This window comes from Microcebus murinus, chromosome 4, assembly GCF_040939455.1.
Source record: "Microcebus murinus isolate Inina chromosome 4, M.murinus_Inina_mat1.0, whole genome shotgun sequence".
Lineage (NCBI taxonomy): Eukaryota > Metazoa > Chordata > Mammalia > Primates > Cheirogaleidae > Microcebus > Microcebus murinus.
Genome location: NC_134107.1, coordinates 37876869 through 37894468, shown reverse-complemented (window position 1 = coordinate 37894468; position 17600 = coordinate 37876869). Strand labels below are relative to the sequence as shown.

General features: G+C 36.2%; 1 protein-coding gene across 1 annotated transcript in view; it reads right to left on the bottom strand.

Annotated features, from left to right (window-relative positions):
- SLC5A12 (solute carrier family 5 member 12) overlaps positions 1-17600 on the bottom strand; it is a 55659-nt gene that overhangs the window by 17780 nt on the left and 20279 nt on the right. Inside the window, exons 7-10 of the mRNA XM_012744645.3 lie at positions 13072-13201; positions 12167-12255; positions 6466-6578; positions 1247-1314 (exon numbers count right to left, since the gene is read on the bottom strand). Of these exons, the coding sequence (XP_012600099.3) occupies positions 1247-1314; positions 6466-6578; positions 12167-12255; positions 13072-13201 (400 nt within the window). The remainder of the gene's footprint in view (positions 1-1246; positions 1315-6465; positions 6579-12166; positions 12256-13071; positions 13202-17600) is intronic.

The following is a 17600-nucleotide window of genomic DNA, read 5'->3' as shown; positions in this document are numbered from 1 at the left end:
AAGACAACTTGGAAATATAAGTCCCATGAATGGGAAAATAAATCTAAAAAATGTACCTCAGGTCACTAAAGACAGATCTCACCAGCTTGCTAGTTCTTCTGTGTGCATGGGTAGATATCACAGTGCCTCGACACTGTAAGGGGATTGTCAAGCATCTGTGACAAAATAGTACATTCATAGCTTATTACAGAGTCCTCTGGGTTTCTAGTCCCACAACTTCTCTTATGTAGACAAGTGAATTATCATGTCACTTTACCCTTCCCAGGACTTGTTCTCTGAACCTTAAAATAGAAATAACAGAATCCGTGCAAGCAGTCGTCGGAGTAAGATGCACTGCTCTGTGAACTAGAAGACATTCTATAAACATCGGGGATTACTATTTATCCACTCATTCATTTCTTCATTTAAAACACATTTATTGAAATCCAATGCCACAGCAAGAAAATCTAAAGGATGTTCAAATTACACAAAGACACGAGGTAGACTGAGAGGGCTGAAGTAGACTCTGAAGATGCACTTATCTGATGCTGCTTTGTGAGTTGGGCAATTGGGAAGAGGAAAGGGTGGCTCAGGAGAGTTGGGTCATAAACATGGATCAGCCACTAACTGTTAGAACTTGAGGATATTTTTACTTTCTTCTGTAGTCAACTACAAAATGAAGGTGTTGAAAAAGATATCCTTAAGGTTCCTTCCAGTGCTGGTATTTTATGGAACTGGAAGTTGGACGTAGGGAGGCAGTAAATAGCTAGAATATAGGTAGAGGTGGGTTTATATCCCAGTTCCACCACCTTTTAATTATGCAATGGTGGGAAAATTACTTAATAGTTTTTTCTTCTAGAAAATTAGCACATTAATTATACTACCTCTTAGAGAAGTGATGGGGATCAAATGAGGTAATACATTTAGTGCTGTACCTAGAGCATAGTAACAGTTACATAAATGTTAATTGTTATTGTTTTTACTATTATGATTATTACTATTATTTCAAGATCATAAATTCTCAGATCAGGATCTTAGCAGTGTTTCTAATTTTATCAGACTGTACTCTGTCACTGTCCTGTTACTGGTTTTAATAGTTTCCCCTTCTGAAAGTGACTTTGGTTGAACTTCTACATGTATGTTTAACTGGGACCTGGTATTAGCGAATGTCAGCATTAGGGCTTGGAGGATTAGGGAAGACATTAGAAAAGAGAGTGGGGGGGAAAGTTGCTTTGAAGTCAAATGCCTGTTTTCCTTCTTTCATTACCTGTACAACACCCCCCAAGAGGGATGCAGCCACAGCCATACAGGTACACAGCGCACCAAATAAGAGACCTGAAAGACAGAAAATGTATGACCATAAATGTCCTTGTGGGATTCCTGACTTCGAGGGATCCCTTAAGCCCCTGCTCAGAACTGTCCCTGATGCAAGCCCTGTCCAAAGGGATCTCAGTTGAGGCATCCTTTCAGTCCAGCAGTCACTGGCCCCAAGAGGGGCATTTAGGAATCCTCTCTTCCAAGGACACGCTTTCTCTCGGATCAGGCAGAATGAACTTGAATCCAGCCTCAAGAGTTTTCTTTCTAGGATTCCAGAAGAAATCTGTCATGTGGAAGCAATATGAAAATGTTAAAAGGGTTCAGACTGATCCAGAATAAATTAGTGGGAACTAAATGTAGGTGAATCACTCACCAGCAATGAGCTGAAAGAGAAGGTACTATTCTCTCTGGGATTCAGATCATTTCTCATCTTTAACATCTGTACATTCAATCTCACAGGCTTTGCAAATCTGGAAAGTTTTCCTGGTTTTTTCCTTTAGTGCTTGACTTCTACCATCCTTATGGCCCTCAGTTATCTTACATAATGGTTTATTTGTTTGTGTGTCTCCGTAAGAGCCTCCAGAGCGCTCTGCCCCTCTAGTATGGGCGCTCACCCGATCAATCAGAATGTACATTTCAGTCATCTTTTAAAAAAATTTCTTCTTAAAAGAAAGAAAAAAAAATCATTGTTTTTAAAAAATCTTTTTAAAGATTAAAATTGATTAAAGATTAAAATTAAGATTTGATTTAAAATCAAATCTTTTAAAAAAAATCATTGTTTTTTTATACATCTTTGTTTAAAAATCACCTCAAAGTTCACTTAATGCCTATAATAACTCACAAACTAAAAAGACAGGGAGAGAAAGACAAAGAGTTGGAGAGAGAGTCGAGACAGAAACACAGCAACAGAAATGAAGAGAGAATGATTTTGTTCATTTTCTCTGAACATTCTCTGCCAGCTAAATGTGCAGCCCAGGTCCCAATGTGACCATTAATTCAATTTTATTGAATATTGATCACAGGTTGGACACTTTTTTTTTTTGAGACAGAGTCTCACTTTGTTGCCCAGGCTAGAGTGAGTGCCGTGGTGTCGGCCTCGCTCACAGCAACCTCAAACTCCTGGACTCAAGTGATCCTCCTGCCTCAGCCTCCCGAGTAGCTGGGACTACAGGCATGCGCCACCATGCCCAGCTAATTTTTTCTATATATATTAGTTGGTCAATTAATTTCTTTCTATTTATAGTAGAGATGGGGTCTTGCTCTTGCTCAGGCTGGTTTTGATCTCCTGACCTCGAGCAATCCTCCCTCCTCGGCCTCCCAGAGTGCTAGGATTACAGGCGTGAGCCACCACGCCCGGCCCACAGGTTGGACACTTTATCATATGCCAGTGCTATAAAATCAGAACTTAAGTCTTGTCCCCAAAGAATTCACATTTTAGGGAGGAACTACACAGAAATAAACTAATTTATTCAACAAGTATATATATAAATGTGTGTGTGTATTTATACATGTGTATATTTTATATGAATATGTACATTTAAATTTGTACATATATGTATATATTGTATCTTTATATATCTATATATTTATGTATGTATATATACTCAAGAACAGTGAGTGACCAGCATACAGCAGGTACTATGTGTTTGTTGTTATTATTATATTTCAGATTTAATACATGATATTTATTGCAGAAACTCATTCTTAAAATGAAATCAGGCTAGCAACTTTTGATGCTATATTATCCAAATTCTCAGTAAGACATAGAAAAATAAACTCACAACTACACTAAAAACCCAAGTTTGAACAACAAGCACTTATTGAAATTCTAAAATTGTTCCCACTATCTTTAAATGTAATAGATTAGGCTGCAGGAAAAAAATGATTGCCCTGACTCTGTATTGCTCCATGAAAAAGGAGAGCCACGCCTGCCTGAAGAAAAGAACAAAAGGCATATTTACTCTCTCCTGCTGACTGCCTTGCTGGGCAAACAGTTACCTGTTCACATGAGATTCTAGGCAGCCATCCCTTGATTTATGTGTTCTGCTTTTCTGTGCTGGCTAGAGAATTGATTCTAGTCTTCCTCTACTGAACCCTCAAAATCTTTATACTTCAGCAAGATTGCAATCAACAGCAACCTTCAAGGCTGGAAATTTAATGGAAATTGTTGAGGGTTCCATGGAGACCTGCAATGCACAACCCTACAAACAAAGCAGTAAAGATACAAGGAAGAGAAAGCTCCACAGTTGCTGCCAATGCTAAGGATTTTCCCAGAGCTACATTAACTGAGAGGATCAGACAACAAAACACGGGCATAGGAGGAACTTCTACCTCAAACTGACATACCCATGAGTATCTGGTAGGAATTGGGAATTGTACTAGCAACACTGCCCATCCACTTGCTATTAGCTCTAACTCAGATAGTGAGTAGAATCAAGACAGTTCAATGATTCACTTCGCACACATGTGGTGGGCATCCATTTCTCCCTATTCATGCATAAATAAAACAAAACCCAAGAAATATGAAATCCATGACAAAATGTTGCCAAATAAAAGACTGACTATATTAACCTATAATCTCTAATAAATAGTATGCTTTCTAGAAATATTTCACCTCAAGAACCAGAAAATAAAAGTATTTAAAACTTGTTTGACAATCTTGATAGGATGCAAGAATGCATAGACTCAATGAAGCAAAGAAGTACACATCAAGAGAATGCAAATGAGATGGAAAAAACAGCAAGATAGGATGCAACACCAATAAGTTTATATGAAAATGCATACAGGTGTGATAAGGAAGAACTACAAGGAAATAAAAAAAAACATGATAGTTGACCAAACAATTCCACTCCTAGTTATTTATCAAAAAGAAATGAAAGCATATCCACAAAAAGACTTGTAAAGGAGTATTCATAGCAGTTTTATTAGTAATAACCTAAAACAGAAACATCCCAGGTCCATCAATAGACAGATGTTAAATAAAACCTGTGGTATATCCATCTATGACATACTACTCAGCAATAAAAAGTAATGAACTATGGATACACAAAACATATATAAATCTCAAAAATATTATGCTATAAAAGGAGTCTTACAAAAAAAGACTGCATACTATGTGTGTGATTCCATTTATATGAAATGCTAGCAGAGGTAATACTAATCTATGTTGGAAAAAATCAGAATAGTGGTTGCCTCTGGAGGAGAGTAGGAGCAGGGAATGACTAGAGGGGTCATGGGAGAACTTTGAGGGTGATGGTAATGATTTATATATTGATTAGTGATTGGGCTATGCAGATGTATTAATTTGTCAGCACTCAGAAAATTTATACTTAACATTTGTTCATTTCATTGTAGATAAAATTTTTTGACATTAAAAGAATACTTGAAACAAAGATTGAATTCTAGTTAACATTATACATGCTAAAATAATTAGAGGGAAGTATGCTGATGACTTCAATTTACTTTTAATTAGGTCAGAAATATAGTGGATTAATGAATGAATACTTGAACACTATAAAGCTATATTATAAAATAGGATGATATTAGTCCTGCAATTGATAATTTAAGAAAACATATTCTTAAAAGAACTTTATGTTATATATTATATAATGGAAATATTAAATATATATATTTAATGAAAGTATGAAAAATCAGTAAGGAATTTTGGACAAGTGATGTGGAAAATTGCCTATATAAGAAAAAAAATTTAGATCCTCATCTTAAATCATAAATCAAATAATTTAGATATATTGAATATTAAATATATATAAAAGTATTTAATAATCTAGAAGGAAACACAAGTAAATATATAAATGGGTTTTGAATGGAAGAAATTTTTAAGCATAAAGAAATGATGAAATAATAAAAGATACACACATTTGATCAAATGTAAATTAAAATTTCTATACATTAAGAATATATTTTACCAAATTAGCTCGGGAGACATTCTGCAATAGACAAAGACCTCTTTTCCTTTATATATAAAGAGATTTTACAAACAATAAAATTTCTAATATCCCTAAAGCAAATAAACAGATAGCATAAATAGGTTTTTCACCAAAAAAAGCAAATGGTTACTAACCTAATGAAAGATGTTCAAATACAGGATAAATCAAAAAATGTAAGTTAAAGCAAAAATGTGATGTTATTTTGCTCATTAATTTGAGCAATTATAAAAAAATACTAATATCAGGCATACAGAGAAGTAAGTCACCACTCCCTGCTGCTGTACATGATCATTGATTCAACCCTGCTGAAACTATATATCTTAATATATATATCAAGAAGTGTAAATGAATTTGTATCATGTGACCTTATAATTTTCTTTACGAGATTCATACTAAAGAAAAAAATTGCAGATGCAGTCAAAGATTTATGTATGGTTTTTTATCACAGTGTTAAAAAATGAAAAAATAATTTTTAAAAATAGCAATAATATAAAATAAAGCAAATAAGCCATTTGCTAGGATATTGCGCAATCATTCAAATATCATGTTTTCAAAATATACATAAAAACACAAGAAAATGCTTACTATGGTATGTTAGGGAAAAACAACCAGGAAAAAAATTAGGTAGATATAATTTTATTTACAAAGCACATATATTTTTTCTAATTACCTACATTTTCTACAAGTAAGTAAGTATATCATTTTTTTACACTTAAAAATAAGTAAACGTTGTGAAACTCCAATTGGATAAGTGCTGCAGTGATTATAAACATAATATTCAATTCTATGGTTAGGCAAGGAATAGTTATTTGAGGTGAGGTTACTGGGAGGTTGGTAATAAGGGATGATTCTTTAGAAAAGAATTTGGCTTTTCTTAGACAAAATGACCATAGTGAGCAGAACATCTTTCCATATAGAGGGACGAATGTGATCATCATACAACATAATCAAGAAATGTTAATGTGATGAGCCTGGAGTGTAGGGCTAATACAGAAGAGTGTCTGAAAATAAGATCCGTATAAGATAAAAAACTAGCTGGTCATTCTTTTCTGGTACCCTGCTGATATCTTTGGAAGTGTAAGAATCTATATGTGAGATTCTTCATGCATCTCAATGTGCATCTCTGCCTGTAAGTGTGGCCTGAATAGCACATGCAGGATTTTGACATGTACCACATGTACATTTCATGTTACGGAATGGAAGGTCCACCAGCTATACCTACATAAGCCTTTACTGATCCAGGTGTTCAGCTTGTCGGAGAGATGGGGAAAACAGTTCTTGACAAAATCCTCAAAGGTCACTGTTGCTAAGGCGTTGATGCTGGCAGCCACGGTGCTACAGAGAGAGAGAAAAGTGAGAACATGGACCATGCTAAATAAGGCTGTGTTACCAGTCCACCCTGTTGTTCAGGGCAGATAGACAAGGCAGGTCTCTAGGAAAAACAGATGCAGACATAGCTCCATATTCTGGGATTCATAGGAATGACATAGCCTGTTTACTCATCTTTCAAAGCTGCTTCTATGCTAATGCTCTTTCCATTCTTCCACAAACTATGGTGAAGAAGCTAGGCTTTCATGCTCTAACTCTCACTAATTCCCCTTAATAAGATGTTAAATGAGCTAAGAGGCAGTATCAGAGGGATTATATGTATGTGTGTGTTTAGATCGGGGTTGAGGCAGGAAGTGTTGACTATCCTAACCAGGAGTCAGTGCAGTTTGCCATTTAATAGTGATTAATTTATTCACACATCCATTTATTCATCCTGGGAACCAGGCATGCAATGGGGAACTAGAAAGATATAGATTTTGCACTCTAACTGGACACAAACATTTAACAACCAATTATACAACTGCTTACAATTGTGAAATTATTGTGAAGGAAAATAACATCATCATCATAATAAAATAATACCCTATGACAGCATGTCCTACAAAGATATAAACTGATATGTAGTTAGGAGATTCTTCCCTTAGGAAGTGACAGCCAGGCACTGAAGGGATCCTTGCATCCTGGGATAAAGATATTCTTGGATGAAGGGAAAATTACATATAGGTGTCTCAAGGTATCTATATGTATAATGGCTCAAGATGAAAAGGAGCTATTACTTTTAATACCTGAAGCCACCCAGAGTTGCTGGAATGCAATGAGTAAGGGAGAAAGGAGCAAGAGATTAGACTGGGAAGTAGCCAAAGATCAAAACTGCATAAAAGCTTTGGTATTCTTTCTCTTCCTTTCCAATCAGAGTTCAATCTTACTGGGACTAAAACATGTTTAGTGAAAGTTGGGCACCTGAAAGTCGGGTTTTGGGGGACACAATAGCATTACAGCTCATTTAATTTCTCATGTAGACTAGGAATATTTTAGCTAGTGGAATAGATAGTATATGAAATTCAACTGATGCAAAATTATATTCATAAAGTTCTGAAACGGAAACAAGTAGATGAATAAAACATGGCCAGTGATTTGTAAGTTTTCTGTCAATATTCATTAAAAATTATTCTGTTATCCTCTAGTGCTCACTTGAAGACAAGCTACAGCTAGGCCTTCCAGAAATGATATACATAGCCAGTAAAAACTCCCCAAGACCAATTTCTGGGAACTGAAACTTAGTGTTTTGGGGTACCATTCTCATTTTCTCATGATCAAAGCATGTTATGTGTTCCCTGCCAGACTCCCCTTCCATCTGCAGCTCTATAAAAGTCAAACAAGGTAAGAAGATAATCAGATAAAAGGAGCTTCCATACTCCCAACAACTCTGTCTCAAAATACATCTTGGGAAAATTTCAAACATTAAGGTTAATCCTTGAATCTCCTGTGAGAGAGTGAGCAGAAGGCTCAATTTGGCCCAGAAGGGCCAGGTTTGTAGAACCTCTGCTGGGTTGCTTTGGCAGTCAGGTGTATCCATATGTCAATTTCTCAGATTCGAAAGCTGCTTCGAGATGGTGGAAATCTTTTTGGTTTTTTTCCTATGCCTCAAGTACCATCTCCCCATTCTGTTCTCACTTCTGTCTTTCTCTTTTCCTATCCCACAGACTCCTTATGGTTGCAGCAGTAGTAATCTTTATTAATTTATGAAATTAATAACTGTGCTTAAAATACAATTTATCCGTTAGGCTATAATAACATGTACTCTCTAGTGTGTCTCTTCCTTGGAATATTTGAATTTGGGATCAAGAGAATCAAACATTATTTTACTGGAGGATTACCCTATTAACAACTATATTTTTCCAGTCATAAGAATGCCTTAGAGTAAGAGGGGGAAAAAAAATAAAGCTATATAGAGAGTAAAAAAATAAAAATAGAGCATCATTCTCTACTTGTATTTGATCCTCTGGTATTCATTGTTTCTGCCCTTAGTTTCCTTCAGATTCTAATAGCAATAATACAGAACAATATCATTTGGTGTTATAGATCAAGTAAACTAATTAAAATTACACCATACATAAAGTAAAATCATTATATGAACTCAAGGATATTGCTATTTTGGAAATCTTTCAATGAATCAATATGCCAAAAGTTAAAAAAAATATAACATTTCAAAAATGCAAAATGTTATCAAATGTATCTCTCCGTAAACCTCTTTTCTAAAAGTAGCATAAATATTAATTTATGCATTTTTATTCTTTAATTTTTAAATAATTTTATTAATTTTATGTGAGTATTCTTAAATGTAAATAGTATATTTCAAATCAAAAGTGAATATATTAAATGGCAAAACCGAAGAACTACTTGCTTTAAAGTATATAATAAAACAAGGATTTCTGCTATCATCTCTATTATTTATCTTTATTCTAAGAGCACAATTATGTAAGAAAAAAAACCATAAGAAGAAAGAGAAAAAGTCAAGAGTATTTGCAGATATCATTCTCTGAGTGCAATCAGACCCCAGAGAATCAACTAAAACTAATAAAAAAAAGAACCCTAGATATGAGGAAAACTCTGTAAAAAAAAAGAGTGATTAATAGCTACCAGCTTAACAGATAAATTATATTTTAAAGCTCAGTCGTTAAAATTATTAGTTTTGGTTTCGCTATAGACAAATATAGATCAAAGGAATATAAAAGAATTCAGAAAAGGTTCTAAGTACATGGAGGAATATACGATGTAATAAAAGTCAGTGGTGAAAAGATGGCTTATTTACTAAAATAGGCACAACTTGGCTACTAATGTAGAGGAAGAAGAAAGCAGAAATTTCATTTAATTTTTTATGCTACATGCATAGCCTAGATGATTTAATAATTTTAATATTTAACAAGACCATAAATATTCTAAATGCTATCTGGAGATTATTTATAATCATAGAATGGACAAGTCTTTCTGAGAATTATGTTAACCTAGAAATTAGAATTTAAAAAATGATTAATATAGATTAAAGTTTCTATAAGCTCAAAAATATCATTAATAAACCAAATAGACAAAGAACAAATGAGAGAAAATGTTTTAGACATATATCAATAGGCTATTTTTTGTATATACAAAGAGGAAAACTCAAAAGAAAAAAATTAACAGAGAACATGAACTGGCATTTTTACAGAAAAATAAATACAAATGGTCAATAAAAGTAGGGAGTTAGGCAGTCCCACTTATGATCAAAAGAATTTATATTAAAATTGTTACTATATTTTACCTATCAGATTGGCAAGTTTAAAAGTTTGCTAGTACTCAATATTGGCAGTACAGTAGTGTGGAGAAAGAAGCAATCTACTGTTTTCAGTATATAAACTGGTACACATTTTTGAAGGTCAATTTAGCAATCTCTAAAACAATTTTAAATGAATATATATTTTGAAATAGTAATTTCACTGGTTGAAACATAGCCTACATACATCCTTGTATAGTTTGCAAAGATATACATTGTAGCATTGTTAGTAGCTCCCTTTATTAGAAGACCGGTCACGTAAATTATAGTTGATCAAAAGAAGATTAGATATAGTGATATGGAAAGATTGTTAAAATATATTATTAAATCAGTGAAACTATATATAACATTATCTCTCTTGAATACACTAAAAGGTATCCATGTTCACGTAAGCCCAGAAATTTTCTGGATCATTAACAAGAAATTATTAGCAGTGATTGACTCTGTAGGATGAGACAGGAGACTGTAGGAATAAGATACTATATTAACTTTTAACTTTTACCTTCCAGTACTGTTTGGTTTTGACTCTGATTATTTTACAGTCTTAAAATGGGACCTTTGACCTATCCTATCATTCGTTCCAACTGAGCTTCATGTAGGGGATTGAGGCTTTCCTCCCCAGGTAAGTCTCTGATTCATACAGCAGAGGGTCTTAAAGGAAAGTAACTATGCCATCTTAATATTTTATCTATTACTCTTATCGCTGTTGCCCCCCACCCCCTTCACTAAGTCACTATCATCTCTCACCCAGATTAAGGCAAAAGCCTCCAAATGAGTCACCTCCTTTCCCTTCTCTTACTTTTATTATAGTCCCTTCCTCACATAGAAGACCAACTCTTCCAATTGCATGCCATCTCTCACTCACTTGCTTCAAACCTGCTAATGTCTTCCCATTTCACTTGAAATCCAAACTTGGAACCATTTCCTGAAGTCTCTTTGTAATCCCTTCCCTGCCCAGCTCTTTAAACTCACCCTATGTGTTCTCCTCCCTGTGCCTTAGGCTCTAACTCTTCTCTCTGTTCCTCAAATACCCGGGACAGTTTGTCTCTCTGAGGCTTTGGTATTTGCTCTGCCTGTGCCCTCCACATAGCTGGCTTCTCTGCACTCTTTAGATCTCAACACAAACATCACATACTCAGGAAGGAGTCTCCTCAAGACCCTATCAGAATTAGAATCCTCAGGCCTCACCTCTGTCTGGACTATCACTCTGTTCTTTCTTTTATACTATTCATCATTGTCAGACAACATCTTGTGTAGTTTTTTTGACTTATGTATTGTCTGGATACTATGTCTGTTAGAAAGTAAACTCTGTGTGAGGGCAATGCTTATGTCAATCTTGTTCTCTGAAGTACTCACAATGTCACCGACTGTGCCTGGCATAATATAAGTTTTCTAAAATCAGAATAAATGTATGAAGGATTTTGTGTTTAGAACAGTATCTTTATTTGCGGAATTGAAGTTATTGCTTCAATGTACTATTGAGGATGAGATGAACGGAACGCAGATAATAGATCTGTGGAATATACGTGCATCGCTTAATGATGGGTACATCCTGAGAAATTCTTCATTAGGTGATTTCATGTTGTGTGAGCATCATAGAATGTACATGTACAAATGTACATCATAGAATGTACATGTACATGATATAACCTACTACACACCTAGGCCTTATGGTGTAGCCTATTGCTCCTAGGCTATGAGCCTGTACAGCATGCTACTGTACTGAATACGCTAGGCAATTGTAACACAATGGTAAGTATTTGTGCATCTAGAGAAGGTACAGTAAAATTAAGGTATTATAGTCTGATGGGACCACCATTGTATATGTGGTCAGTTGCTACCCAAAAGGTCATTATGCAGCGCATGGCTGTGTATGTACTGCAGCTGAATGAGAAGAGCCAGAAGACTGAGCTGCTTTATGTAAAGGTGATGTGAAATTGTGGGGGCTGTTAGCATAAGACAAGGTGAGATATTAAGCACAAAGATCTGGAATAGGGACAGACCCAGGCTTACATCCTGCCTCTGCAGTTTACTAACTCACCATGGGTAAGTTTTCTACCTTGCTAAACCTCTCAGTTTTCTTATCTGAAAACTGATGACAATATGAATAAGGTTCTAGTCTCATACGTTGTATGACAATCAATGAGCAAATACTAATAAAGCATTCAGCAGGGTAGTTGGCACACAGTAAGGGCTCAGTAAATACTGTTGATTACTGGCACCATCACCCTTATCATCACTGCCACCACCATCATCATCATCAGAGTGCTGTCAATATACTAACCTCAGAGTTCCGCTGAAGGCACAAGCCACAAAAAGTCCTGGCAGTCCTGGCATTGTGGCAAATATCTCCATGACAAAGTACGGCATTAGCTGAAGAGGAGCCAAAGGGAAACAAACAAAACAAAAAACAGAAAAGAAAAGCAAAAGAAGAGGGAACAGGATTAGTGGTCTTCTCAACAGTGTCCAAAATGCGAGAATGCAGCTTTTTAGAAAAAGGAGATGTGAAATTTATTTTCTTATGTTTTCAATGTATACCATTTTCCTGACTGTTTATCTTGAATGTTAACAACTAAACCCTAAAAACAAACCCCGAAAATGGGTCTTCAGGAAATCTTGGTGTTATGGTTCTATTCTGAAGCCAGGGAGAGGACCCTCTATATGACAGAGCAGGACAGTTAAATATATAAGGAAGGGGAATGATTGCTTCTCTAGAGCACTTTCTCCGTAAATGGAGTTTTCAAAACGATGTTTATTTACTGTAGTATCTTGGTGCGATACTTAAGCTATGATGAGAAGACATGATCAGAGGTGTTGAGGAAACAAGGGTCATTTTGTTCAGTTTAAAATTAAAACATCATTAATCAAGCTTGAGACCTGTAGAAAGAGTTCAAAGGCAGCATCAACAACCAAAGCCATGAGTTCAAGCCTACCTTCCACTCCCTCCAGCCTTGCCCTGGCTCAGACCTTGTCTCCAGGGACAAGGTGAGATGTCCTCTTTTTAACATGCTCACTTCCACATATTAGAACCCGGTGTGTGGTGATATCACCCAAGAGGAGAGGAAAAACGCTAAGTCCTTGGGGTTTGGAAAACAGCTAGTGGTTCAGGCAGAAAAAGAGACAGGCTTAACATTTACCCAACAATGGCCAGAAGCACATTCATTCGGCTGGCCCCAAGAAAACCCATACCTGGTCTGGTGCTGAGATAACGCCAGAAGTCCAAGGGTCGCAGTCTTTGAATTGGGAGTACATGATTAAGCCAGAGAAGACGGCACACACCAGAATGATCCATAGACCCAACAAGTTGAAGTACAGGGCACTGGAAAAGAACACAGAGCCTGTTGGGAGACTGTATGACGTATTATGGAGTGTTGAGGTCATTACGAAAGACTCAAGGTAAAGGATTTGGGGCCTTTTTTGCTAGTAAAATAAAATTCTACAGCCTTCAAGAATCATTACATTTTATATTTTTGCTTTTTTTTTGCTTTGGGAACATTACTCTTTTAGACTAATTACCAAATTTAAATAAGGTAAGATTTTAAATGGATTTTCCTTTGAAATCGGGAGTTTTTTGCAAAGCTTCAATATGTATGGTAAGAGCTGTAATTTCTTGGATGAAATTTGACATACCAATCACTCACATTATATAACTTCAAGTGATTTTTTTCCCCCTACTCAATTCATAAAGCTGTCAAAAAGCCAAATTACATTTTAACATCTTTTCTTCCAGAGTGGTAATGACATAATATAGAAATAGATACATTTTGGAAATAATCACTTTGGAGATTAATTCAGATAAAAAAGTTGATTTTTTTTTTTAAAGACAATAGTATGTACAAAAAACTTAGGATAATCTTACTCATGTTAGGTGAAGCAATTCATTATGTTTGACAACACAGAGAGATGCATAATTCCGGTCTGGGTGCTTTTGTAGTATCCTATGGTTATTTTGTATTCATTATTGTCCTTTGAAAGGGGAAATCTTACTCCCTGGGACTTTTCTTAGTTCCTGGGAAGATTGAAAGTAGGCTGGCCTTACACTAGTCTAAGAGAATAAACAATCTCATTGTGGAGGGAGTCATAGGGTGCCAGGAGAGCGACATTGGACGCGGTCATTGTTGAACCTAGGCATTGTTTGAAGGGACTTACATGCATCTACATTCACATGTAAGGACATACATTCATTTCAAACTTCCCTAAAACCTATAGTGTACAGGTGTGTACCTGACTTTCAGAAGACTCTTAAATCAAAAGTTCTCATTTACAAAGCAAATATATTAGATAATTATCCCATTTAGAAGAGTTTTTAATTTTACATTTTAGAAAAAGTTTTTATCTCAAAGGTTACTTTTTTGGAGGTATTTTAACAATGTTTATCTTTGATTTGTATTTGTTTGGTTAGTTTTGTTTGGTGGGGGGTTGGGAATATAATTGCCACATAAAATGATCAATACCTATAATTGCATTTTTTGTACTCTTGCTCTCTGCCATTCAAGCATTTGCTCAGATCATAGCCTAGAGAGGAGTCCCTGGTCATTCCTTATCTGAAACAGTCACTCCCTGCTCTTTTATCAGTTTCTACTCCTTTTAATGATTTATATCACTGTAACATTTATCATAATCTGAAACACTATAGAATATTTATTCATTTATTATCTGTTCCCCTAGTTGAACAAATACAGAGCTGCATCCCCAGAGCACAGAATAGTTCTGGCACATAGCCGATAAAAAAATATTTTACTTATGATATGAAATGATTGAATGAATGCATGGTAGAAATTCAATATGATTGTACTCTTTACATGATTTCTTTTTTGAAAAGAGCACTGTACCTAGAGTCAGAAGACTTTATCCTTAACAACTGTGTGATCTCAGACAAGTCAGTTATGTCATGTGTAAAAAGAGTGTAACACACCTGCCTTACTTCTTCTTGTAAGACTAATATGAGGATTAAATGAGTTACAGTCTGTAAAAATAGATGGAGTTTACATAGCCATGTGGAGGACATTCATTCATGATCCAAAACAATTTTATAACTTTACCATTCAACCATGGGAAATGATAAACCCCATGGCAATAGAACACTTAAGTGACTGTACTTTGACTTGTTTCTCAGTAGAAATGGACTTTGATTCTATACAGGGCTAATTCTCCTATTTATAAAGTAGGCCTTTTCATTGACTCATTCAAAAAATACCTCTGTATCTTCGAGGTAGTGGGGTTGAAGAAGCAGACATAGAAGGGACCAACAAAAAACCCACCATCATGGAGATTAGATTCTGGGATTAGAGGCAGGTAATAGACGTTGAACTGAAATAAATAAATATGATAATTTTAGATATAAGAGATACGAGGAAAATAAGGCAATGGGAATGGAACCAAGGTGACTGGGCATGGATGTGCTCATTGTAACTGGGAGATGGGCTGTGATATCCTACATCCTCCTACCCTCATGACACCATTTACTCCCAGCAGTTCTACATCAGCAGTTCACAACCTTTTTGGCACCAGGCACCAGTTTCACGAAAGGCAATTTTTCTATGGACTGGGGGTAAAGGGATGGTTTCGGGATGATTCAAATACATTCTATTCATTGTGCACTTTATTTCTATTATTATTACATTGTAATATATAATGAAATAGTTATACAACTCACCATAAATGCAGAATCAGTGGGAGCCCTGAGCCTGTGTTTCTGCAACCACATGGTCCTATTTGGGGGTATTGGGAGACAGTGACACTCAAAGTGTGTTGTTTATGTCCAGTCTACTCTGTAATCGGGTTTTGGTTGCTGTCGCTGCAAAAAACTCTGCTTCACAAAGATAGGATGTTGGAAATGGAAGCAGGCTTTTCAGTGCTTTTGTGGCAATCTTAGGGTATTCCACCTTGACTTTAATCCAGAACGTATGGAGATTTGAAGTTGTCTCAAACATACAGCATTTCTCTACAGATGCCACAGTGTGTAGACTCACATTCAGAAGCGACCTCTTTGACAGGAGTAGTGAAACCAGAAAGCCGTCCAGTCATGGCAGCAGCTCTATCTGTGCATATACATAGCAACACAAAATGACCAATTCAGTTTTCCTGATATGTGATCATTCAAAGACTTGAATAGTTCCACAGTTGTGGTATTGGTTGACAACAAAAGTGCACATTACATATCCTTATGCATATCATCCTGAAAAATATATTGCAGAAACAAACAGTGTTGCCTTGTTGTCAATATCTGTAAACTTGTTAATCTGGTTTGCATACCATGGTGATTCATTAATACTCTCTAACAATTGTGCCTCAATATCCTCTGCTGTTTCAGCGATTCGTCTAGTTATAGTGCTAGCAGAAAGAAGAACACGTGCCACCTTTTGAATTGCAGCCTCTTTGAAATGTTCATAGCAAATGTTGTTAGCGGCAGGCAGGATCATCTCTTCACCAATACTAAAGGGCATCTTAGCTTCAGCAATGTGGTTAGCTACCAAGAATGATGCTCTCAATGCAGATCTGATGAAGTGGTGGCCTTCAATAATTGCTTCTGTTCTTTGTGTTATGTCTGTTGTTTGTGCTTCAGTTTTTTTCTTTTGAAAAAGCTCCAAATGCTCGTCTTTTAATGCAGGGTGCTTGGTCTCCATGTGGCGAAGCAGTTTCAAAGGTGTCATGGGTTCATTGGATAGCTGGTCATCACATATTTATACAAAGCGGGCTTGGAAAATGTGAATCACCTGTTGCATTGAACCCATAATTTAAGTAGGTGTCTTGGTATTTTCTTTTAATAGCAGCTTGCATTTTGTTGGCAGTCGTAGAGTCTTCTGCTATCTCATCATTGGGTCTTTCACCCTTTTCAAAAAAGCTCTCCAGTGACGTTTGGTTTGCTTTTTACTCATTTTTGCTTAGGGTTAGTTTGTGGGCTTATCAAAACTGTGAAAGAGACAAATTCGCAGTGCAGGAAAGAGGCATGGATAGAAGTGGTAAATAAAATAATGGGTGGCCACGTGGGGACTAAAATAAGTGTTGGATTCTGACTTAAAGCCTCCCACCAGATGCAGCTGTATAATTGAAGAACATCAATTCACTTGCCATTCTAAAGCCTGCCATGCAGCTTGTCACTTGTCACTCACTGATAGGGTTTTGATATGAGTCTGGAAGCATTGATTTATTATGGTCTCTGTGCAGTTGAACCTCTCTGCTAGTGATAATCTATAATTGCAGCTGCTCCCCAGCGCTAGCATCACCACCTCAGCTCCACCTCGGATCACCAGTTATTAGATTTACATAAGGAGCATGCAACCTCAAATGCGCGGTTTACAGTAGGGCTCATGCTCCTGTGAAAAATCTAATGTCACTGCTGATCTGACAGGAGACCGAGTGGAGGCAGTGATACAAGTGATGGGGAGTGGCTGTAAATAGGGATGAAGCTTAGCTTGCGGGCCCACCGCTGACCTCCTGCTGTGCAGCCAGGTTCCTAACAGGCCATAGACAGGTACCCGTCCACAGCCTGGGGGTTGGCGACCATAGTCCTAAAAGATAAACTGAGGTCTAGAAACAGAATGAGTCTGCTTCCAGGAATCACATTTAAGTGACTTGACAAGGGATATTATTCCTAGGTGCAAGGAAGATCTGATTTAAGATTAAGTTGTCTTTGGTGAGTAATCAGCATTTCTGGGCATATAATTAAATGTATATAAGAATTACTACTGATTTTAACTCATGGCCACATTCAGTAG